This window comes from Chiloscyllium punctatum, chromosome 25, assembly GCF_047496795.1.
Source record: "Chiloscyllium punctatum isolate Juve2018m chromosome 25, sChiPun1.3, whole genome shotgun sequence".
NCBI lineage: Eukaryota > Metazoa > Chordata > Chondrichthyes > Orectolobiformes > Hemiscylliidae > Chiloscyllium > Chiloscyllium punctatum.
Window position 1 is genome coordinate 83867968 of NC_092763.1, and position 26600 is coordinate 83894567.

The following is a 26600-nucleotide window of genomic DNA, read 5'->3' on the forward strand; positions in this document are numbered from 1 at the left end:
TCCAACCACCTGATCTGAAAGAAATATGTAGACAAATTAGGGAGATGAGAATAAATCTGGAATCATAACTATCTGGGAATTTCAACTTGATCAAAGTAGAGCAGAAAAAAGAAATTGGAGAACTTCTTTAAAAAATGATTAATGTACAGGGCTTTGGAGATGGGACTAATTGGGTAGCTCTTTTAGGAGCTGGTACAGTCACAATGGGTCAAATGGTCTTCATCTGTACTGTAAAATCCGACAGTAAAACCTTTTAGAATGTGGATATCACTGGCAAGGTCAGCATGAGGTAGATATCACTGTCTGCTCTTTCATTAGAATTATTCATGAAAGGTCAACTTGAAATATTAACTAGCTCTCTTTCTCTCTCTTTACATGGATGCTGCCAGACCTGCTGAGTTGCTCCACCTTTTTATTTTTACATTTACAGCATCTGCAGTATTTTGTTTTTGAAATTACATTTTTGAAGAATATAAAATAAAATTCTAAAATATTTTACAGGCACACCAATAACAGAAGGAAGGCTGCAGTAGGAAGAGGACAATTAAGATTAAGGCAGATCATAACACATTGGACGGACAGACAGAAGTATTAGCTATTTGACTTTGGCATTTACCACAATGGTAGGATAGAGAGACCACTGAACGATGGATAAGTGCAAACAAAATAAAAGTGATGCATTAAATAAACTCATAAAGACAATGCCCCTGATCTAGATGGATTGCACAAAATTTAAAATCAGCTAAGTGAGAGCTAACAGAGGCACTATGACACACATTTAACGACTCAACAGAAATGGTGCAGTGTCAGAGGACTGATAGATCGATAGTCTAATTCATGTATTTGAGGAGGACATGACACATCCAGGGAATTATATGGATCAGTTAGCTTAATGTTGGAAAAATAATGCAATTCCTTCTAAATGAGGAAATGGAAAGACATCTAAAAAAGCAAAAACAATGAGTAGTCAGCACAGACTTTAAAAGTGAACATTAAAAGGAACCGTATTACATTTTTGGAGGTGGCATCAGAGAGACATAGGTTAGACAATAGATATTGAAGAGGGCTTTGTCTATTATGTGGCATCTTATCAATGAAAACAACCTTAGAATGTGATGGGGGACCAAGTGTCAGAATGGATTGTTAGCTGTCTTTGAGACGGAGATCAGAGTGGTGTTCCACAGAAATAGTACAAGGTCCAGCAACATTTGGATTTTGCAATGAACCACTTTCCAGGTTTACAAACAACACTCTAAGTGAGGACATTGCTGGTCAATATCGAGAAGGAACCACGACAAGTGAGAGAAAAGACATGAACAGATTTGCAGAATGGGCAAGTAACTGGCAAACTTTGTTCAGCATCGATAATTCTAGGTACAGCATTTTGGTTGGAAGAACTAGGAGATCACATAATACTAGGAAGGTGAAAGTCTATGTTAGTTAGAAGAACAAAATAGTAAATCATAAAAAAACTGTTCCACAGAGAGCAAACGTTCCAGGTTTTATTTTAAAGGGATGGAATTGTAAGTAGGAAAGTTATATTAACTTCTTTGTGACCTTTTTTTTGACAGTACCGAGGCTACTGGATGCTATTTTAACATCAATATATAGGGACTGGGCAAGTCACAGAGAAGATTTGCAAGAATTCTATCAGAAATATGTCTGTACACACAGCAGAAAAGGCTGAGTTGTTTTTCACTTAGAAAGATCAAGCAGTGACCTAATAAAATTATGAAAGGTTTTGAGAAAATTTATACTGAAAGAATGTTTTCACTTTTACAGAGGTGCCTAATGAGAGGCTGTCAATATAAGGGAGTCACCATAAAAGAGGGAATGTAGAAAGAACTGGTCTTCTCTACAAAGAATACAAACAACATCCCAGAATTAGCTGTACATCAGAAATTGAAAGGGTGGGTTGAACACAAAATAATTACAATTACCAGAGAAGGAGCACTGAATAAATTGTTTTAACGGTGAGCTGATAAATCCTCACGTCCTGATGGATTTCATCCTAAGGTCTTAAAAGTAGCTAGCAAAATAGTTAATGTGTTGATTTCAATTTTCCAAACCTCAGATTAGAAGAATCTTTTAGTTTGGAAAATAGCCAATGTAACCCCTTCAAGCAAAAAGGGAGGCAAAAAGCAGGAAACTACAGGCTGATTAGATTAACCTGTGTCACAGGGAAAATATTAGAAGCTATTACGAAAGATCTCATAACAGGACATCTTGGACATGTTCAAGGCCTTTGGAATTTAGAAGAGTCAGAGATGATTTAATTGAAATACATAAGATCCTGAGGAGACTTAACCGGGTAGATGGGGAAAGGAGGTTCCCTCTTGGGGAAAATCTAAACCAGGGCTCACCAGGACAGCAATTTAAGACAGAGAAAAGGAAAACATTTTCTCTCAAAGGACTGAGCATTTTTAGAATTTCCTACCTCAAAAGGCAGTGGATGTAGTACCTTCAAATAATTTGAAGGCAGAGGGAGATAAGATTCTTGATGACCAAGGGGGATGAAAGATTATCAGGGACATGCAGGAACATAGAGTTGAGGTTAAAATCAGATCAACCAAGTCTTGTTGACTGGGAGAGCAGGTTGGAAGTGCCAAGTGGCCTCCTCGTGTTCCTTTATGGCAATCCCATTACCAAAAGAGGCAAGAATATGGAACTCACTACCACAGGGAGTGGGTGAAGGGAATAGCATGGATGTATTTTAGGGGAAGTTAGACAAGCACAAAGGGGAGAAGGAAAGAGGAACACGATGGTGGATGTGCAAGAAGCAAGGTAGGATGTTGCGACACCTGTTGAATGTCTCCAGCACCTTTTGTTGGAATCATTTTGCTTGGCAGGTATTAAGGTATGACAGGGCAGGCAGACAGAAAGATAAAGTGGTCATGAAAGGAGGAGTTGCATTTCTATTGTGCCTTTCATGATTACTGGATGCCTCCAAGTATTCTACAGTCAATGAAATACTTTGGAAATGTAAACATTTTTGTAACGTAGGAAAACAATGTGCACACAGCCATCTCTCATCAATAGCAATGTGATAATGACGGATGATCGGTTTTTGTTATATCGTGATGTTAAAGGATAAATATTGGCTCAGACGCCCAGCCATTCTCCCTGCTCTTCTCTGAAATAACACCACCGAGGGGATGTAGGGCCTCGTTTCAAAGTCTCATCTAAAAGATAGTACAAAGATAGTAGGCAAGAGTTGCTTCTAAGCCATCTGGAAGGAAACGCAAGACTAGGAGAAATGAACTGCGACCGAGACAGCTTGCGATCTTGAAAGCATCCTTTTTAAGGGCAGTGTGATAATTTGCCCCTTATTTGCAATTCCATATCAGAAATGGAATATAAAACATACAGCTCAGGCTGATACTGTGATGCTGCAGGGAAATGCCAAAGCACTTAAGAAAGAAATCTGAAGACTTCATAACAATGCTGATATAAAATATTGTATTTTTGTAGGATTCTTCATCAGTAATACCAAAGTTTAAAAAAAAGACAAGCAAAAGTAGAGCAAACACAAAACCGAGCCCAATCATCAGAAAGCTTCTCCTATATCAAACCCTGTTAAAAATGCACACATACATTCTTTATTTCAATAATAAACGCTAGAATGGGACGTAATCTGGGGGATACATCACTGAGAGAAAGTTCTCATAGGAAGAGGCACAGTGCTCCCAATCGAGGGTCTTCATCAACTGCAATAAAGAAAATAAAGTTGACAAACAGTATTTCTCAGCAATTCTAATAAAACTGTAATCAATGAATAGAGACCTGACACTAAAGCTCCCCAACGCACACCTTAAAAAATATACTTGATCTGATAGTGCTGTCTTGTGTGAAATTCCAGTGTCTTGTCATTTGAACTGTTTTACTAAATGCTATAATCTTGACATGAAAACAAGATGTACATCGTACATTTCTGCGTCACATTTCAAAAAGCATGGCAATGTTTTACATTCACAGTGATTATTTTGAACTATGACCATTGATATTAATTTTCCCAAGAAATTAAAAGTCACTGAATCATAGCACGCTACACCTTCCATTCTTTTGCATCCCAAACCTGTCCCAAATCCATCTCCCCCCACCACTCCTCTCTCCTCCAACAACTCCTTCTCCATCCCCATCACAAACTCTTTCTCCTGCAACACAAATACCGCCCCTCCCACCCACCTTACATCCAACGTGCACAGCTGACAAAATTCTCATCAATACTTGATACATTTCCATTCATTTCCTCTTATCTGATGACTTTAAACTTGTTGGGAATAACTTAGATTTTTGTTGACAGTGTACAGTCGCCATCATACAGTTCTCTCCAATTTTTATTTCTGCAAGCGTTAATGAAAATGTAAATTGGGAGCGATTAATTACCTTGATTGCACCTGGCTCCTGCAACTCACCCCTAATTCATCATCCTTGCTGGGTTAAGCAGTTTCAGTGTCTACAGCCTCCTCACTATGCAGACCCCATTACTTCGTTAGTTACACTAAGCTATGTTGACAAGTGGTGGATCTCTGTCATTGCCCATTTGTACTAACCTGAATACAATTGTTCCAGTTTTCTTGACTTGGCTTATTTTCAACAATTTTAGCAGCAAACTTCAAAGCACGTCCAAATGTTTGGTGCACCAAGGCATGCTTATATGCAAATGTTAATGCCTAATGACAGACATACAAAACACAAACAAATATCAGAAAAACCCCAATACTATTTCACAAAGCACACACGACTGGGATGTTTTCATTAAAATACCACTGTTCTCTATACGCAGCCAGTGAAGTACTTTTGAAGTGCAGTCATTGTTGTAATGGAGCCCGCCAATTTGTACACTGCAAGCTTCCACAAACAGCAACAAAATAGATAAACAAATTATCTGCTTCTGTGTTATGCCCAGAGATGGATAAATATTGGCTAGGACATGGGGGAAATTCCACTCAGATTCTCAGAAAGAACGTCACGTTTCTCTCACAATTACCTGCTGGTATTGTTGAGTTCATAACTTACACAATTATTCTCAGGAAAAAGTAGTATAATCACAAAACGATGGATGAAACCAAATTGGGCAGGGCAGCGCAGCTAACACGTGATGAAATACAAGAAAACAGGAGTGGTATCTTGGTAGGGGGTGGCACGGTGACTCAGTGGTTAGCACTGCTGTCTCACAGCGCCAGGGACCCAGGTTCGATTCCATCCACAGGCGACTGCCTGTGGGGAGTTTGCACATTCTCCCAGTGTCTGCGTGGGATTCCTCGGGGTACTCCAGTTTCCTCCCAAAGATGTGCAGCTTAGATGGATTGGCCATGCTAAATTGCCCATTGTGTCCAGGGATGTGCAAGTTAGATGGATTAGCCATGAGAAATGTAGGATTATAGAGTAGGGGAAGGGTCTGGCTGGGATGCTCTTCGGAGGGTTGGTGTGGACTTTGTTTTGAAAGTGTACTGTACGTTTAAGAGAGTTGAAGGACTTAGCAAGCATACAAAGTGCTGGAAAATTTACAATGCAATATTTGATCCAGCACCTCGCAGTACCGGGGTTGTTGTGAAATAAAAGACAAATTCAAATTCGGCCAACCAGTTTAAATCATGCCCCAAGATAAACTCCAATCAAGTTTGAATTTGGGATTTGAAAAATGTGTTGCTGGAAAAGCGCAGCAGGTCAGGCAGCATCAAAGGAGTAGGAGAATCAACGTTTCGGGCATAAGCCCTTCTTCAGGCTTATGCCCGAAATGTCGATTCTCCTGCTCCTTTGATGCTGCCTGATCTGCTGCGCTTTTCCAGCAATACATTTTTCAGCTCTGATCTCCAGCATCTGCAGTCCTCACTTTCTCCTCCCTGAATTTGGGATTTGACAATATTAAGACCAATGAAACTATCTGATGCTTTGGGGTATAAGATTGGGAAAAATTGAACAGCTGGGTGAGAATTGCCAAGCCACCAACGTATGCAGACTGCCCGGAGAATAGCTCTTTTATCTATCAATGACCTGTGAAACAGAAATCCTTAGGAAGAAGAAAAGAAGACAGGGGAAATACTAAGAGAAGGTCCGACAGCTGGCCGGTTTTGAAATTTGAATTTTTTGGTAAATCCGAATCGGGGGTTTTATTGGACCAGTATTGTAGAAGGGAAAGTAAAAAATAGGTTAGAGAAAGGTGTTGTAATTAGTTGTTGGTTAATATTAATCTGTTCGACTTTTAAAAAATAAAGTTGTTAATTTTTACTTTAAACAGTGACTTTTGGGGTAACTCTTGGCCTCTTGAATTTTAACAGATTTCAGCACAGGTTAAATCATTTCTGTGTTGCAGGTTTACATTAGCAGGGGTGAGAGGGGATGGGGGGTGGTTTAGCCCTGTGTCGTAACAACTTGATAGGCCAAATGGCCTGCTATCACATTGCAAAGGTTCGATGATTCTGTGAGGAGTCAGCTTGCAGAATTGGCATGTAATTGGCAAATAAATTTCAATATAGGCAAGTTTGTGATCTTTGTGAAGTTTTAAGTTTGCCCACTGAGCTGGAAGGTTTGTTTTCAGACGTTTTGTCACCATACTAGGTAACATCATCAGTGAGCCTCCGGCGAAGCACTTGTGTTCTGTTCCACTTTCTATTTATGTGACTTGGTCTGTTACGGTGGGTGATATCACTTCGGTTCTGTTTCTGAGAGGTTGGTAGATGTGATTTTTGATGGAGTTCCAGTTTGAATGCCAGCCCTCTCGGAATACAGAGCGTATCTTTATTTAGTCTGTCCCAGGAGGATGTGTTGTACCTATCAAACTGGTATTCCTCATCACTTGTGTGTAAGGATACTAGTGACAGTTGGTCATGTCTTTTGGTGGATAGTTGGTGCTCATGTATCCTGGTGGCTAGTTTCCTGCATGTGTGTTTGTTCGATGTAATGTTTGTTGCAGTCCTTACAGAGTATTTTGTATATGATGTTTGTTCTGCTGTTTGTGGGTACAGGGTCCTTTAGATTCATCAGTAGCTGTTTCATTGTGTTGGTAGGCTTATAGGCTACTGTGATGCCAAGGGGTCGGATTCGTTTGGTAGTCATCACCGAAATGTCTTTCATGGTAGCATGGCCAGAGTCTCTGGGCGTGGTGTCTACTTGTTTGGGTTTGTTGTTTAAGAATCCGCAGACTGTGCTGATCAGGTTCCCGTTCTTGTTGAATACACTGTATGGGTGTTTTTCTTCTGCTGTTCGTAGTTCATTGGTGCTTCAGTGTGTTGTGGCTAGTTTAAGTAATGCCCCGATTCAGCTCCAATAGTGGGTGTTGGGATGATTGCTCCTGTGGTTGAATACCTGGTCAGTGTGTGTTGCTTTCCTGTAGATGCTGGTCTGCAGCTCTCCATTGGCTTTGCGTTCTAATATGACATCTAAGAAGGTGGGTCTGTTGTTGTTCTCCTCCTCTGTTGAACTTTCTACCAGTAAAGGGTGTTGTTTATGTCTTTGTGGGTTTCTTCTAAGTTGTTCCGTTTTGTGATGACAAAGCGGTCCCAAAGCTTGTGTTGGATCATGGGAAGGGCTGCTCATTCCAACCTCTGCATATCTGCTTCTGGTAGGAATCCTGATATTGGTGATCCCATGGGTGTCCCGTTGATTTGCTTGTAGGTCTTGTTGTTGAAAGTGAAGTGGGTTGTGATGCACAGGTCTACTAGCTTGAGAATGCAGCCTTTGCTGATGGAGTTGGTGCTGTCTGGTGTTTGGGTCCTTGGTTCATCTAGAAGTGCAGTCAGTGTTTCTTTGGCCAGGCTGATGTTTATTGATGTGAATGGGGTCATCACATTGAAGGAAACCACGACCCTATTGACCTCTACCTTGGTGTCTTTGATGATGTTCAGGAATTCCTGGGTGGAGTGGATGGAGGGGCCCGAGTCTTCTACTATGTGTTTCAGTTTGAGATGAAGTTCCTTTGCTAGTCAGTATGATGGTATGCTGGGAAGTGAGACTATGGATCTGAGGGGGATCCTGGTTTGTGTACCTTTGGTAATCCGTAGAAACGGGGTTTCATGTTTCCGGATGTCTGCCTTGTTAATTTCACTTGTCTTGTAGACTTTCTTCAGTGTGGCTGTAATACAGTTTTCGAGCTGTGGAGTCAGGTCCATCGCCAGCTGCTGGTAGGTATTGGTATCTGTGAATAGTGGGTTTACTTTTTCAATGTATTCAATACACTACTCACAGATACCAGGATACACGAGCACCAAATGGCAACCAAAAGACACGTCCAACTATCACTAGTATCCTTACACCCGGACGATGAGGGACACCAGTTCGACTGAGACAATACATCCATCCTGGGACAGACTAAACAAAGACATGCACGGGGGTTCCTCGAGGCCTGGCATTCAGACTGGAACTCCATCAACAAACACATTGATTTGGACGCCATTTAAAAATCTCTCAAAAAATAACTGGATATCACCCACCGTAACAGACCGGGACATAAATAGAAAGCCGGACAGAACACCAGCGCTTCACCAGAGGCTCACTGATGATGTTACTGAGCATGGTAATGCAGCATCTGAGAACAAATCTACCAGCTCAGCGAGCAAACTTACAACCTGAATATCGGCATGTGGCAGTTCGTACATTTGGGAACAGCAATATGGGTTTAGGAACAAAGAAATTTAGAGATACATTCACAAACAGCTTCAATGAGTAGCGTGGGTTACGAAAGGCATTCAAAATCAATTTACTCTCAGTTTCACTGCTGGGGGAAAGAAAACTGAAAACCATAATATTTATATTGAAATTGGATGGAAATCTATCTACATCTTTCGTAAAGTCCTATGAACAGTTCTGATATATTACAAAAGGATATAGGGAGATTGGAGAACTGACAAAAGGATTCACAAGGATAATACCAAAACTAAGAAGACATACTTATCGGATTTCATAGGGTGAAGCTCCCTCTTCTTAGAAAAGACTGAGGGATAATCCAATAGAGACCTTCATGATTATAAAAGGATTTGACACAGCAGATATTGAAAAGACATTTCCATTTACAAGGCCACAATAAAGAGCCATAAATTTGAGAGAGTTGCTCATAAATCCAAAAGGCAATGGAGAAAAATAATCTTTCCCTGAGTGGTGGGGTTGTAGTGAACATTATGACATATTTAAGAGAAAGCTGGTAAGCAAAAGGGAAAAATGATTTAAAAGGATCCGAAGGAGTGTACAGCATAAACAGAGGCAAAGAGCAGCTGGGATGAATGGCCTGTGTTGTATACTTGATGCAATGTTTTCAGCACAATACATCAATCATTAACTGTGCTTGCAAAATAAATAAGCAATGTTCATGTTACAGGAGACAGAATCAAGTGTCGATGCACTCCGAGCAGACTGAAGCATTAGACGTTGTAAATCAGGAAATACATGAACATTTAACTAATGTCAGCATTGTTAAATTACCTCAGGATTAAAACCAAATTATAGTTGGAGCATCAGCAGTTACTCCAATTTTGCATCAATCTATCTGATGTGCAAGGAGGATTCTGATAAAAAGCTAAAAATGCTCCTGGCACCCAAAGAGGCAATGTGTTGTTAGATGAACTCAGCACACTCATACAGAAATAATCAAAGGGTTGCAACACTAACACAGATCAAGAAACAATCCAACAGCCTTGAACAGCATAAAATTGCCAATGTCTTTCCTTCACAAAAGCAAACAAAGTCCAGGGTAACAGAAATCATAGACATCCTCTGCAAGAAGGCTGTGAACGCATGGGGTCAGTTGGAATTCTTAAAACTTGTTTGTTTGCTCAGGGGGTGAGGAAAGCCAAATGAAGTGGGTTTGGGGCAAGAACCAGTTTCTGACCATGTGGCAGGACAGGCTTAAGGGACTGAGTGGATTGTTCTTGCTTTTTGCATTCAAGCTTGAGATTGCAAATTTAAACCTGCATGGCCCAGCTGCTATTAAATCAGCTGGTATGAGGAAGACAGATTTCAAGTGGTGGAAATAATGCTCACCTTTGCTCAACATTTGTAATTTACCTTATTATCAGTGAGATCAATCCACTTCTGAACTTCATCGAACGTGTCTAACAGACTTTTGCGGACTTGGTCCCACTCATTCTCATGGTGACAGGTGAGTTTGCTTGGTGCCACCTCATTGTGCAACTTGACCTGGAGAAGTGTATCAGCCAGTGCACATCCCTTCAGGCAAAGGGCATCGATTAGGGCAGACTTCTGCTTCTCCATCTCACTGAAAACAGGAAAGGCAGTCCAATACTGAGTGACTGGCTTCAGTAGGGGTTATGATGTAAATAGGTAGCTTTTTTTTGCATCTGCTGTCTTTACCCTAACACGTGCCAAGTCACATTCAGCCATCAATACTGAAAAGTACTGAAAGAGGAATTAGATAGGTTTTTGAAATTTTAACATTTTAATTTGCCATTCAGTAGGATCATGGCTGACCTGTCCTTGCTGATTGGTTCCTGCTTCAGCAATGCTCTGTTTTAAAATCTTCACCTGTATGTTTTCTGCTCTTCCATTGCTTACTAAGCTTTGGAAACTCCTGTAGCCTTACAAACTCCAAGGCTTTCTGCACACCCTTTGACTTTTATCCATCCCCAATCTCCATCATAGTCTTAGTAGCCAGCTCTGGAATTTCTTCCCTAACTCTCTCCTTTAAAGGTGCTGTACTTCTTTGACCAAGATTTGACAGACTCACCCTAACAGCTGTTTTCATGGCAGTTCACTGTCAAGTTTGCACAGTAAATGCCCCTTTAGACAATGCTTCTTAATTTGTTTTTGAGATGTGGATGTCACTGGCATGATCATTTATTGCCCACCCCTAATTGCCCAGAATGCAATTCAAAGTCAATCACATTGCTGTGGTCTGGCCTACATTAGCGAATTAGATAGGTTTTTATGACAACTGATAGTTAAATGATTGTCACCAGGCCAGAGTTTTACTGAATTCGAATTTCACCACCTATCATGTTGGGATTTGCATTCCCAGAGTATAAATCTGACTACCTGGATTAATAGCTCAGTGACAATAACATCATGCTACCACTATCCTATCCTGTGCAAGAAAGACTCTTTCCATAACTCTACAGACAAGCTGACTGACTTAACAAGCTGAGAAACTCTTATGGGAGCATATTTTAGTGCTAAAAACATGCATAGGAAGTTACAATGAGATATAGACCGTGTAAATGCACGGGTGAAATTGTGATCAAAGAAGTGCAATGAAGGAAATGTGAAATCAACTACTATGGATCCCTGAAATACAAATCAAAATATAATCCCATAGAGGAATAAAGACATTTGGGGGATTTGCATGAAACTTTCAACAATAGGAACACATAGTAAAAAGAAAGGATTACCTCAAGAGGGGCAGCAATAAAAATAGGAGGGAGGGTAAAGCCTTAGAGAGTGCACAGTGCAGTTGTAGGGCCTTGGAGAGTGCACAATGCAGTTTCATCAGAATGGTATCATCAATTAAAGGGATAAACAATGGGAACATGGTGGAGATACATAGCTTTCACTATCAAAGTTTGAGGGATTACCTACATGTTTATTTATAGCTGAAAAAGCGCAGCAGGTCAGGCAGCATCAAAGGAACAAGAGAATCGACGTTTCAGGCAAAAGCCCTTCTTCAGGATTCTTGAATTGCTGCGCTTTTCCAGCAACACATTTTTAAGCTCTGATCTCCAGCATCTGCAGTCCTCACTTTCATCTACATGTTTATTTATGTCAATGTATACCAATCTATATATATGTTCAGGGAAGTATGGTGCTGCAGTAATGTCACTGCCACTAATGTCAAGAATACTCCAGAGGACCACTGAGGATAAGCGTTCAAATCCCACATGGATGCCGGAAGAATTTAAACCCGATAAATTCTGAAAAATCTGGTTTTAAAAACTAGTCTCAGAAATGGTAACAATGAAACCATTGTCAATTATCATAAAAACTCATTTGTTCATTAATACCCTTTAGAGGAGGAAACCTGTCATCTTTACCTGGTCTGGTTTACATGTGACAGCAGGTCCACAGTAAAGTGGGTGACTTTTAATGCCACCACTAGCACCAGGCTTATCTGAGAGTATGGGGTCAACCTGTTGAAGTTATAACACAATACTTGTTGGCCAAACAGTACAGGCAGCAAACAATAAAGAGATAAGCGCATCCCACCTCATACAAATCAGATCTATGCACTGTAGTGCTGCTACATCCAGTTGGGAATAATGGTAGACAACTAAACAACTCACTGGATAAGGAGGCTCCACAAAATATCCCCTTCCTCAATGAAGGGGAGCCTAGCACATCAGTGCAAAAGATAAGGCTAAAGCATTTGCAACAACCTTCACCCCAAAGTGCCGAATGGATGAGCCAGCTCAGCTTCCTGCACTGGTCTCAGCATCACCTGTTTCCAGCCAATCTGATTCACTTCACGTGATATCAGGAAACGGCTGAAAGCACTGGATACTACAAAAGGTATGGGGTCCTGACAACAGTCAAGCAATAGTGCTGGAGACTTGTGCCCAGAATTACCAATGCTGGTCTAGTATGCTAGAACACTGGATCCAACATGGAAAAATATGCCCAGACAACAGCACAAATCCAACCCTGCCAATTACTGTCCCATCAGTCTACCACTGACAATTAACAAGGGGGTGGAAGGTATTGCTGACAGAGCTATCACGTGGCACCTACTCAGCAATAACCTGCTCACTGGTACTCAGTTAGGTTCCACTAGGGCCAGTTTCTGACTTTTTTTTACAGCCTTGGTCCAAATTTGGACAAAAGACTCCAAAAGGAGTTCAAAAGCAAAACCCCAGAGGTGTGCTGAGACTGATCATCGTTGATGTGAAGTCAGCAATTGACGGAGTGTGACATCAGGAACCCTAGCAAACTCGGAGTAAGGGGAGAGCATTCTGTGCAGATGTGAGTCATATTCAGCTCAATCATGATGGCTGTGATTGTTGAAGGTTAGTCATTTCAGTGAATTCTTCAGGGTAGGTATTTTCAAATCAACCTGTTCAACGAAGTTATTATACACCTCTGGAGCAGGTGGGACTTGAAACTAGGTCTCTTGGCTCAGAGGTAAGTTCCTCAGGGTAACATCCTAGATCTAGCAATTTTTAGCTACTTCACATCAATGACATTCTCTCCATCATAAGGTCAGAACTAGGGATATTCACTGATGACTGCAAAATGTTTAGCACCATTCGTGACTCTTTAGATACTGAAGTAATCCAGTCACGTGGATCAAGACCTGGACAATATCCAGGTTTAGACTCACAAGAAGCAAGATATGCAATTGCCAGGCTAAAACCATCTCCAACAAGAGAGAATCTAGCCATCTTCTTTTGACGTTCCCCACTATCAACATCTTGAAGGCTACCATTGACCAGAAATTGGGCTGAAACAGCTGTATAAATACTATGGCTACACAGACAGTCCAAAGGTTGGGAACTCTGCAGCAATTAACTCACCTTGACACCCTAAAGCCTGTCCACCATCTCCAAGGTACAAGACAGGAGTGTGATGGAATGAGTGCAGCTCTAACAATACTCTAGAAAATTGACACTACTGAGGACAAAGCAGCCCGCTTTATTGGCACTCCATTCACTACCTTAAGCAATCACTAAAGGTGACTCAGTAGCAGCTGAGTGTACCATCTACAAGATGCACTGCAGCAACTTTCTAAGGTGTCCTTGACAGCAGCTTCCAAACCTGCAACCTTTATCTCTTAGAAAGACAAGGACAACATGATATCTGGAAACATCGCCACCCGCAGGATCCCCTCCAAGCCACACACAATCCTGACTCAGAACTAAATGTTTTCAGTGACTTGTGGCAGAGTGGCACGTTGGCCCAGACAATACTTATTGTCCACTCCAAATTGTCCTTGGGAAGGCAATGATGGCCTTCTTGAAACACTTTGGGTTATAGTAATATACCTGCTGCTGCTGGGGAGGGAGTTGCAGCTTTTTGATGCAAGTGAAGCAAGTTGTCATTAAATATAGAATCAATATTCCCAGAATATGAGCCTGAGGGTCTGGATTATAATATCATCATAAGGTTACCCCCTACTCTCCAAATATTCCCTTCACTATTTCTTCATTGTGGCTGGGTGAACATTCTAGAAAATCCTTAAGCTCCATTCCCAACAGCACTGTAAACAAATGGCAGAGCAGGTTCAAGGGCTTGAATAGCCTACTCCCACTCCTATTTTCTATGTTTCCATGTAGCTACACCAACTGCAGCAGCTCAAGAAAGTGGCTCACCACCAGCTTTCCAAGGTTCATTAGGGATAGGCAATAAATGGACTCCTAGCCAGTGATACCCACAACCCTTAAAAGAATAAAGTGTGTGTGGATGGCACATTGGTAATAATATTACTCACAGTTGCACAATACTGCACAGTAATGCTTATCCCATATAAAAATAACAATTGTTCTGCTGAAAGTAATGAATATGCAAGCTGAGACTGCTCAGAATGGAGACTCAGTCAGAAAGTATAAGTCTTGATAATTACATGTCTGAGGTCTGCAATATAAAAAAAATAATTTGATGCAGGATACATAGAAAATTTATTGGACAAGTATATATGATTGCTAACAATAAAAATATTCTAAAAGTCAAGCGCTGGTTAAAGATTTCTTGCCTGCATTAATTCCCTGCAGATGTCACTGTTGCTATAGTTATGAGCACACATCTGCTTAAACATAAGCAGCTAATGGCTTCTAACTTTAACAGGAGTTTTAAGAGCTTTGATTACTCAGATGAGCTTAAAGAGCTATATATTCTACACCTGTCATTAGGTTGGGGTTTTATATTCTGGGTCCGCTCCTGCTGGCACTGCAAGGGCAGCAGTTGGAACTGTCCAATCACGATGCTCCAGCCATCACCAGCTGAGGGAGGCAAACTTGACACTCAATATTTTGATATTTTTTCGGCCTACGCTTTCTGACTGCAGACACATGCGTTTTGACAAGGTACCTTTTGATAGTGGCAGCATCTGGTCTTGGGTCATTTTTCATGGCCAAATAGGTAACCAGGGCACTTTGATCAATGTGAGAGATAACCACATCAGCTGCTTGAATAATTTCATCGAGTCTCTTCATCCGATCCTGAGAAAGGGAAGCAAAGTTTCGACAGTCTAAGTTCAAATCGTATTACAGCCCGAGCATCTGAATTCGACCGTTTAATAAAATCTAGAAATAAACAAAAACAGCTCCAACAAAAGTCTAAGCAGCTCATTATAGGGAAGAAAATTTCCTCCTCTTGCCTGGTCTGCAACTACATATGACACTAGCCCCACAACTTAACTGAGTTTTGTCCTGGCTTAATAAGACATTCAGTTTCATTCCATGGTTAGAAAAAGCCTATCACCACCTTCTCAGGCCAACAAACACCAGCTCATAGGATGTGGGGGTCACTGGGAAGACCAGTATTTGGTACCCGTCCTAACTGTCCTAGTGGAGCAGGCTCAAGAGGTTGAATGAGTCAAGATTAGAGTGGTGCTGAAAAAGTGCAGCAGGTCAGGCAGCATCCAAGGAGCTGGAAAATCGACATCTCGGGCAGGAGGATGCTCCTGATGAAGGGCTCCTGCCCGAGATGTCGATTTTCCTGCTCCTTGGATGCTGCCTGACCTGCTGTGCTTTTTCAGCACCACTCTAATCTTGACTCTCTCCAGCATCTGCAGTACCCACTTTCGTCAAGAGGCTGAATGGCCTACTCCAGTTCCTATGTTCTTTCTAGGACGTCTTAAGAGGAAAGTTAAGAGTTAACATCATTGCTGTGGGTCTGGAGTCACATGTAGGCCAGACGAGGGAAGCTTTCCTTCCCGAATGGATGATGTGAACCAGGTCAGTTTTTACAAAAGGAGACAGTTGTCATGGTCACTATTACTGAGAATAGCTTTAAATTTCAGACATTTAAATTATTGAATACAAATTTTGCCAGCTGCCACAGTGGAAATTGAAACCATGCCCCTACAGCATTGACCTGGGCCTCTAGATTACTAGTCCAGTGCCATTGCCACCTTGCCACAACCTCCTTATTGGAGATGTTTGGACATCATCTGAAAAATAACGAGCACATATAGCTGCTTGAAGTGAACACAATGCAGAAATGAAAAACAGCAGGACAGCAACGTCAAGTTCGAGGTAAAACACACCTTTGATGAGTTGAGGTTGGAAAGATTAGCGATATGTACAGGCAAGTGATTAGGGTAATCTGATACCAATTCCTCGTGCAGATCCAACCTGTAACAGAAGAAAGTATTCACGTTTGTTCAAGGCATGCAGGAATTAGTTTGGAAACAAAGCTAACTAGACTAGGCTGGACTGAGTGTTATTAAAAGACAGATATCTTTGGATAAAATGGGAAATCAACAGAAACGAGGCAGATGCATGGCAGATGCAGTTTAATGTGGATAAATGTCTGGTTATCCACTTTGGTGGCAAGAACAGGAAGGCAGATTACTACCTCAATGGTATCAAATTAGGTAAAGGGGCTGTTCAGAGAGATCTGGGTGTTCTTGTCCACCAGTCAATGAAGGCAAGCATGCAGGTACAGCAGGTCGTGAAGAAGGCTAATAGCATGCTGGCCTTCATAACAAGAGGGATTGAGTATAGAAGCAAAGAGGTGCTTCTGCAGCTGTACAGGGCCCTGGTGAGACCACACCTGGAGTACTGTGTACAGTTCTGGTCTCCAAATTTGAGGAAAGACATTCTGGCTATTGAGGGAGTGCAGCGTAGGTTCACGAGGTCAATTCCTGGAATGGCAGGATTGCCTTACACGGAAAGACTGAAGCGACTGGGCTTGTATACCCTTGAGTTTAGAAGACTGAGAGGGGATCTGATTGAAACGTATAGGATTATGAAAGGACTGGACACTCTGGCAGGAGGGAACATATTTCCGTTGATGGGGGAGTGCCGAACCAGAGGACACAACTTAAAAATACGGGGTAGACCATTTAGGACAGAGATGAGGAGAAACTACTTCACCCAGAGAGTGGTGGCTGTGTGGAATGCTCTGCCCCAGAGGGCAGTGGAGGCCCAGTCTCTGGATTCATTTAAGAAAGAATTGGATAGAGCTCTTAAAGATAGTGGAGTCAAGGGGTATGGAGATAAGGCTGGAACAGGATACTGATTAGGAATGATCAGCCATGATCATATTGAATGGCAGTGCAGGCTCGAAGGGCAGAATGGCCTACTCCTGCATCTATTGTCTATTGTCTATTGTCATATATGTGGCAAGTAGTCCTTTGAGAAAGGGAACATATGGAGAGAAGTGCTCTGACAATTACTAATATTTAAACTTTCAATTTTAAAGGGATTTAAAGACCAAATAAATGGAAAAAAAAATCACAACTTTGCTCTTTTCATGAGCATCTTGTCTCAGAGCTGTTTATAACGTATGGTGATACTGTTTTGAACTGTTGCGATGTAGGAAGAGTGGCAGCTAATTTACACTCCACAAATTTCAATAAACAGCAATATGATAATGGGCAGAAAATCTTTATTATTGTAATGTTCATTGAGGATTTTTTTTGCCAGGACTTCAAGAAAAATCTTCCTTTGCTTTTCTTCAAAATAGTGCCATGGGGCTGGATATTTGATCTCCTGATTGGTCCGATTAGAAACACTACAGCCAATGAGCATATGCAGCAATCACAGAGCCATTAAGACAGCCAAGGATCAATACCGATCCAAACTAGAGACCCAGACAGACACCTGGTGACTATGGCAAGGACTGAATGACATCACAGGTTCTAAAAAGAGACAGTGCAAGACAGCAGACGATGACACATCCCTCCAAGATCGTCTCAACGCCTTCTATACTCGCTTTGAGCAGAACTCCGGCAGAGAGGTAACACCTATTCTGATGAATCTATCCCAACAGTCACTGCATGAAGATCAGATTGGTTTTCCTTCATGTGAATCCAAGGAAAGCAATGAGACCAGACGGAGTACCAGGCCGTGCACTCAGAGCATGCGCAGATCAACTGGCAGAGGTCTTCTCGGACATCTCCAACCTCTCCCTGCAGCAGGCCACTGTCCCTGCCTGTTTCAGGAGGGTCAACATCATCTCTGTGACTAAGAAGGCTCATGCAGCATGTCTCAATGACCACCGCCCAATGGTCCTAACTTCGGGAGTCATGAAGTGCTTTGAAAGGCTGGTCATGACATTAATCAACTCCAGCCTCCCCACTACTCTTGACCCACTCCAATTTACCTATCAGACCAACAGATCCATGTCAGATGCCATATCACTTGCCCTTCATTCCTCCCAAGAACAACTTGACACCAAGAACAGCTATGTAAGAATCCAACTCATTGACTACAGTTCAGCCTTCAACAACATTATTATCCCCTTCAGACTGATTACTAAACTTAGTGATCTCTGACTCAGCACCACTCTCTGCAACTGGATTCTCAGTTTCCTGACTCACTGGCCACAATCACTGAAGATTAGGGACAATATTTCATCCTCACTAACACTCAACAGGGGTGCGTACTCAGCCCCCTACTGTACTCACTGTATACCTGTGACTGCATCGCCAAATACCAAATACCTAATGCCATTTACAAGTTCACTGATGACACCACCATAGTCGGTCGAATCTCAGACGGGAGGTGGAAGACCTGGAAAAATGGTGCACTGAGAACAACCTAGTTCTCAATGCCGGCAAAACCAAGGAACTCATTATTGACTTTCAGCAGGATGTTACTCATGCCCCCCTACACATTAACAGTACAGAGGTGGAACGAGTGGAGTGTGTCAAGCTCCTAGGATTGGTCATCCACAACAAGCTTTCTTGGACGCTTCATGTAGATGGTCTGGTTACAAAGGCCCAACATCATCTTCCTCAGGCAGCTGAGAAAATTTGGCATGACAGCGAATACTCTTGCCAACTTTTATAAGCCCGCTGTCAAGGAAAGGCCGCCAGCATTCTCAAAGATCCACCCCACCCTAGCAATGCTTTTCTACAACCTCTACCATTGGGGAGAGGGTACACAAGCCTGAACACACACATACCCCAGCCGGTTTTGCAACAGTTTCTACCCTATTGTTGTGAGAATACTGAATGGACTTACAAACTTTTAGCGTTTGCCGGTACTTGTGTTTTGGTTTTTGCTGATGTTTACCTGTTATTTACTATCTATGCTACTTAACTCTGTGATCTGCCTGTATTGCTCGCAAGACAAAGCTTTTCACTGTGCCTCAGTAAACGTGACAATAAATTCAACGTGAGGTATTGTTAAAGAGGCATTTGTAAAGGGATAAATATTTGGCTGGACACTGTAGAAGGCTCTGTCGGTCTTTTTCAAATGATATCATCAGATAATTCAAATGCATCTGAAAGGGCAGAAGCAGACTCAATTTCATGGCTTATCCAAAAGATGGCACCTCCAGCAATACAACGCTTCCCCATGACTGCAACAGAGCACTGGTGTAGGTTTTAATGTTCAGGGATTTAGGGTGAAACTCAAATCCTCAACCTTCCAATTCAAAGATGTGAAATGACTCCCAATAATGCCATGATGACAAACAATAACAGAAACTGAACAGTGTGAATGCTGCTAATCTGAAATAAAACAGAATGCACTGGAAGTATTCAGCAGGTCTGCAGAGAGATAAACAGAGTTAATGGTTCAATTCGATGATTTTTTTTCTGATTTCCAAGTTCTGAAGTAAGATCCTTGACCTGAAATGAAATCCTGTTCCATTAATTGTACCAAATATACGAGCAAGTAATAAAACTGCTTTCAGTGAGTATAAAGGTAATGAATACACCTTGATATGTTTATGATATTCTTGTAGATAAACAAATACCAGCTTTAACAAGGTGGAGCACTGATCTTCAGCTAGCCACAGGAATATAATCCAATTCTAGGTTATGTAAATAAAAAGGTACAATGGCTCTGTAGCAACACTAGGAGATGGGTTTGCATTTCTGGTGGGATAATTAACCAGTCAACAACTCACACCAGAAAATGCTCACACAAACCTTCAAACGAGCAACCCAAATTTTGAACTGGGTGAAAACAGGACAAATGCTCTCTTGCAGCAAGGTTACTATAGCTACGAGCTCGTGTTTGAGCACTCCATCTTCACTGCCAGCTATATATTATCTTCCTCACTATTTGTTCCTAACAAATTAGGTGAATTTGTGTTCCATACTTGGGTAGCCATTGTATTTTGAGATCTCGAATGGCCTCTTCGAACATTTCCTTTGGTTCTTTCTCCTTCTCTTTGCTGGACTTTTCTTTGTTTCCATCCTTGGTCTTGTTTGGAGGTGATATGAGATGGTAGTACAAATTGTGTACATCCTGAAAATAATCAATTACACAGAAATTACTCACAGGATCAGTAGAAACGGTCACTTTTGTTGTGGCAAATTCACCAACAGTGTATTAGACATAAAACCGGAAAATGTCGGTAATGCTCATCAGGTATGACAGCATCACTGGAGAGAGAAACCTATGAACAAGGAGCAAGGAGTAGGCAATTTGGCCCCACAAGCATGCCATGCCATTTCATAAGGTCATGGTTGATCAGATTGTAATTATATATCCACATTCTTGTCTATCTCAATAACATTTTCCCCTCTTTGCTTACCAAGAATGTATTTAGTTGTGCCTTAAAAATATTCAAACATCCCTTCCTCAGAAGGCAAGATCCAAAATTCAAAATGGAGATAAAACATTTTGGGCAATACTCTATTTTAAATAGGTCTTATTAAAGTGATGAGTAGAAACTGAGGACTGCAGATGCTGGGGATCAGAGCTGAAAACGTGTTGCTGGAAAAGCGCAGCAGGTCAGGCAGCATCCAAGGAGCAGGAGAATCGACGTTTCGGGCATAAACCCTTCTTCCTGAAGAAGGGCTTACGCCCGAAACGTCAATTCTCCTGTTCCTTGGATGCTGCCTGACCTGCTGCGCTTTTCCAGCAACACATTTTCAGCTCTTATTAAAGTGACCCCTAGTTCGAGATTCTCCCAGAAGATGAAACAACTTCTTCACATTTACTCTGTCAAGACACCACCTCTCCACCATCCCCCCAAAACCTCACTCCACCCCACCCCAAAAAAAAGGATCTTATATGATTCAATAAATCAGCGTTATTATTTCAGACTCAGGTCCCACTTTGACAATGAAGCAGCTCTTCCAGTGAAGTGATCCTAGAGCAACAGTCAAAAATGCAACTGCAGGCATTCCTTGGGCCTAAGAAAATACCTAGCAATCTATGCAACTGATGTAGCCTTCTGCCGCAGCTCTGCACACAATATCTGCTCAACTCCTGGACACAAGGTTTAAAGACTGCTGAGGCTGACCGTCAAAGAATTAAAACAGACACTTCTAAATGAGGGCAGTGATGTCTTACTCGTTTAAAGACTCTATATAAATGTAAGCTGTTGTTGTGCTGTCACCAGAGATGAAAGGGTTTCTAATCTGAAACATTAACTCTGCTTCTCTCTTAGCAGGCCTGCTGAGCCAGTTCAGCATTTGATGCCTTTTTTTCCCCCAGATCTCCAGCACCACAGCGTATTGTTTTTGTGACAGGGTTAAAACACTCCTGTTTCTCGGTAATAGAAATGACCTGTCTTGAGTTTCCAGGTGCAGAATCGGTGGTTGATGAATCACTGTGTACACAGAGCCATGAAGTTCACTTCCTAATGGAGCAATCACCTGCAACTGTGAAATCACTAACCAGCCAGAACAAATCATAGACACAAACACAGGACAAGCAGTGCTCAACACCTGCATCTACAGAAACAGTTGAGTTGCAGAATGATTCATCTATTCTGGGGAGGTTCCATTATGTCACAAATAGAGTCGCTCTGCACAAATATCACTTCACCCTGTTAAAAGGGATAGCCTCCACTGCATCCCATAATTTGGTAACTAAGTCACAATAGCACAAAAACAGGCTCTAAAGTCAACGCATACAAACCATGGATACCAACAGCTGATTCACACCAAGCAGCCAGGTTTGTACTTTCACAGAAAAATGAACATCATCATGGATTTCAGATGCAAAAGAACAAATCAATGCACATTTTTACAGCGCCATTCACAACAGAGAGCTCTCAAAGTATTTGCAGCCGATGACTTAAAATGCTGATAATCATTGGTGAAGTAGTCATAATTTCAGAGGAAAATAGTAATGCTCTCTCAATAGAGGGAACAACCAATGGTGAGTTTAACCTGAGGATCACCACAGGTGAGGGGCAAAGTTGAAAAGATGAAACCTTCACGGTCACCTCAGACTCAGGTCCCACTTCCAAGATGAAGCAGCTCTTCCAGTGAAGAGATCCCAGAGCAATAGTCAAATATTCAACAGCAGACAGTCCTTGGGCCTGAAAAAAATACCCAGCAATCTATGCAACTGATGCAGCCTTCTGCTGGATCTCTGCACTTGGAGCATTTATTCATGAAAACCAACACAATATCTGCTCAACCCCCGGACACAAGGTTTAAAGACTGCTGAGGTTGACCGCCAAAGAATTAAAACAAACACTTTCAAACAAACACTCAGATGGTATGGAAATTGAATCAACCATTCCACTACATCACAAACTAGCCATCCAGCCAACTCAGCTAACTGACCCCAGACTAAACGCAACTGTACATTTTTGTGTCCATTCAGGGTCAGATATAGAGTTTCTGGCTGTGACTGGAATTTATGGCTCATCGTTGAAGTTGACAAAAACAAAATACTGTGGATGTTGTAAACCTGAAACCAAACAGAAATTGCCAGAGAAACTCAGCAGGTCTGACAGCGTCAGTGGAGGCAGAAACAGAGTCAACATTTTGAGTCCAGTATGACTCTTTTTCATTTCTGGAGGAGGACTTATAGGCAATGGTATTCCCATGTGGTAAAAACAATGACTGCAGATGCTGAAAATCAAATACTGGATGAAGGGCTTTTGCCCGAAACGTTGATTTCGCTGCTCGTTGGATGCTGCCTGAACTGCTGTGCTCTTCCAGCACCACTAATGGTATTCCCATGTGTCTACTGCTGTTGCCCTTCTAGCTGGTATAAGTTTACTTTTCTTCAAAACAATGGTTTGGGACATGTTCGGCCCACCTGAGATCTCAGTTTAGAATATTCTGGTGAAGTCACTTCACCTGATGACAGAGCAGTGCTCCAAAAACTTGTGACTTCAAATAAAAAACTGTTGGACTATAACTTGGTTTCATGTGACTTCTGACTTTGTCCACCTTGGTCCAACAACAGCACCTCCACACGACATCAGAGAGTCAGTAGAATGATGTGCTTCCAGCTGCAAAGGCAGCGGAGGTTACAGAAATAGGGATGGACTAATACACAATGGGTTTAAATACAAGGACGAAGATTGTGAACACGTGGCAAAGGAGGAGCACAATGACACAAAACAATATAACTTAAAGAGAGTTGAGTGTGGATGCAACTGAGGAATGCATTAATTGTGTCGACTAAAGAATGTGGTTCATCACCATCACATTTCTTCACAGCACAAAAATCAGATGTCAAGGAAGACTGAATAAATGGGGTTTGGAGATGATATCCCATAGGCTCTTCTGAATGGCCCTGGCGCTTAAAACATTAAAACTGAAAGATTAGTTGCATGGGTTACACATGCATTCCCTTGAATGCAGAAGGTTAAAGGGCAATTTGACCAGTCTACCTTTGAACAAGGGGACACAATCTTAGAGAAAAACAAGAAGTGCTGCAAATACTCAGCATACCTGACAACATCCGCTGACGGAGAAACAGGGGTAACAGTTTGCGTCAACGAAATCTTAAATTTGGAGCTAGATTACTCTGCAATAAGAATAGGAAACACTTTCCAACATGAAAGGGAGCAATATTTTTGAGGTTTGTCAACTGAAAGGCTGTGGTGCTCAAGGACCCCCTGTGAGTTCCCTTCTGAGCCACACGTTATCCTGACCTCCATTTATTCACTAACGCTGGGACAAAATTATACAGAACTCCCCCCCTAACAGCTGCGTGGATGCACTCACTTCATATGGAAAACAGCAGCTCAAAAAAGCAGCTAACCACCATTTTCTCAGGGCAATTTGGAATGGGAAAGAAATGCTGGCCCAGTCAATAATGCCCACGCCCCACAAAAACATTTAAAAAAACTAGATTTTTGATAGATAAGGTATACAGGTCAGGTACTCATTATCTCCACGCCTGAAAACTAAGAAGATCGAAAAACCAAAGGTCTTTTTCAATGTGGACCTGAACAAACTCGTCGATACACAGAGTTTGAATCCTTTGGGAAAAAAAAAATTCCTTTTAGGTCTGTTTAGGTCCTTATGGTCAAGGAAAAGATTCTTTCCCAAAGGCCTACAGTCGACCCAAAACCGAAAATATCCTTTATCCAACACCAACTGATCCTGAGGTTTTCAGCTAAACAATCCCTGACCTGTAAAGTGATATCGAACAAAGACAAACAATTAATTCAGTTTCAGATCAAACTCAAGCTAACAGAATCTCAGAAATGCCCAGAGGGCTTAATATTTTATCCTTGGTCCCATGTTCCTTTACACATGCAATAGGGAAGAGCTAAACCTACAGTTTGTGCCAATGTGCAACAGATGCCACCTCTCATTAAGGAACAAACATAATGAACAAGAGGCTAGGCTGGTGCCTGTGGGACGAGATAAATAACAAGACTTACAGCTTTCTTGCCCATTTCCGTTTTCGAAAGTGTGAGCGTTCCAGTGAGTTGGCAACCAATTTCAATTCCTTTTGGAACTCTGGAGGATGAAACAGGAAATGAATTCCACCTTGTTGCACACCGAGACAGAAACATTCTCAGAAACAGAAAATGCTGGGAATACACAGTAGGTCAGTCAGCCTCATAAGGTAGATCTGGTGTCAGGAAATGAAAGCTGAAGGAGTTTGGAAACGAAGGGATAATCTATTCACAGGATGGAGTCTGTTGAGTGGAACAAATCTCAAACTGCTTGTAAGAAAAGAACGTTCTGACTGTGACTCTGATGTATTGCCTTTTCTCCCTCCTACCTCTAAGGCTTTTGCACTGCACTGCAACACTAAATATTTTCATAGTTTATCTGTTACATTTTGAATGTAACAACAGTTGAACCAAATACATTGAATCATAAAGGAGACCAAGGGGCCTTTCTGCCTTGATCGGATCAGTGGGAGAGCTCTCAAATTGATCTCACTGACCTTGCTCCTTCCCCAAATCCCTGTATTTTATTTCCTTTTCAACTATTAATCCATTTCCATTTTGAACAGGACAAATGCAGCTGCTTCTAGTCCCCTGTCAGTCAGTTGTTCGGAATTGGAATATACTCACTGCATTTCTTTATTTCTCCATCTCCTTTCTGTTGTTACTAATTATTTTAAATCAGCGTCCTCTGGTTTCTGACACTCCTGCCAGTGAACACAATTTCTCCTGATTTACTCAATTTCATCCCTTCTAATTAGGCTGTCTTTTCTCTTTGTATATACTAGCTGATGGAGTCTGTTTTTTTTCTTAAGGTTTGCAAGGTTATGGGGTAAGAACTGACTGCTAGGGACGTAGGATCATCAGAGAGTTGACTCAGACATGATAAGCCTCCTTTTGTGTTGAATGATTCTACTATTTTCCTTCTGTTAAACTTAATAGTTGTTCCTCAGTCAATTTGAGTAGATTTACAAGAATGATACCTCAACTTCAGGTGCCAAATTATGAGGAGAGATTATACAAATTAGATCTTTTTTTCAGTATTTAGAAGGTTAAGGATGATGTGACCAGAGTCTTCAAGATATTAATGGGAAAAGATAGTGTAGATAAAGATAAATATTTCCACTGGTTGGACATTTTAGAAACAGGGGACATAGTCTGAGAATTAGGGTCAGATAATTTCGGAGAAATATTAGAAAGCACTTCTACACACGAAAAGTGGTAGGTGTTTGGAATTCTCCTCCACAAACTGCAGTGGATGCAGGTTCAGTTGTTAAATTTTAAATCTGAGATACATAATTTTTTGTTAAGCAAAGGTATTAAGGACATGGGCCAAAGAGAGGTGTATGGAGTTAGGTCACAGATCACCCAAGGTCTCACTGAATGGCAGAGCAGGCTCGAAGGCCTGAATGGCCTACTTCTGTCCCTAAAAACAGATTCGCTGATCAGTCATCTCATTTGTGGGATTTTACTGAGTTCAAACTGCCTCTGCATTTGGCCTCATCACAACAACTAGTAACATTCCCAAATTAATTCCTTGGCTGTAAATTTCTTGGAAATGACATGATGACAGGATTAAAGAACTGCAAGGTTTTCTTCCTGGATGATGAGAAATAAAAGGCTTTAGAGTGCCCTGACTTAATTTCACAATGTGAGAGATGAACAAAACCTTACAAAAGAGATATGGACCAACATTCATTGAGGCTATTATGGTAAATTAAACAGTAATTTGTATTTCCTGTACCCAAATGATGGTTCTCATGCTCCATTACTATTAAATAATTAAACACGACAACTGCATTATAATTTCTTTTCTTCATGTGGACATGAGCAGTTATTCTTTTTTTTGAAACTCGGGGCATAGTCATAAACACTACTAAAAATGAGGAACTCTTCAAAAATACATACACCCCAGGACAGAGATTGCCTGATGGGCG

At 41.4% G+C, this 26600-nt stretch overlaps 1 protein-coding gene across 1 annotated transcript in view; it reads right to left on the reverse strand.

Annotated features, from left to right (window-relative positions):
* Window positions 1-3442: 3442 nt before the first annotated feature.
* LOC140496086 (tripeptidyl-peptidase 2-like) overlaps window positions 3443-26600 on the reverse strand; it is a 134982-nt gene continuing 111824 nt past the window's right edge. The window contains exons 23-29 of the mRNA XM_072595620.1: window positions 24649-24727; window positions 20158-20306; window positions 16145-16232; window positions 14965-15095; window positions 10000-10210; window positions 4554-4673; window positions 3443-3707 (exon numbers count right to left, since the gene is read on the reverse strand). Coding sequence (XP_072451721.1) covers window positions 3618-3707; window positions 4554-4673; window positions 10000-10210; window positions 14965-15095; window positions 16145-16232; window positions 20158-20306; window positions 24649-24727 — 868 coding nt within the window. The 3' untranslated portion in view covers window positions 3443-3617. The remainder of the gene's footprint in view (window positions 3708-4553; window positions 4674-9999; window positions 10211-14964; window positions 15096-16144; window positions 16233-20157; window positions 20307-24648; window positions 24728-26600) is intronic.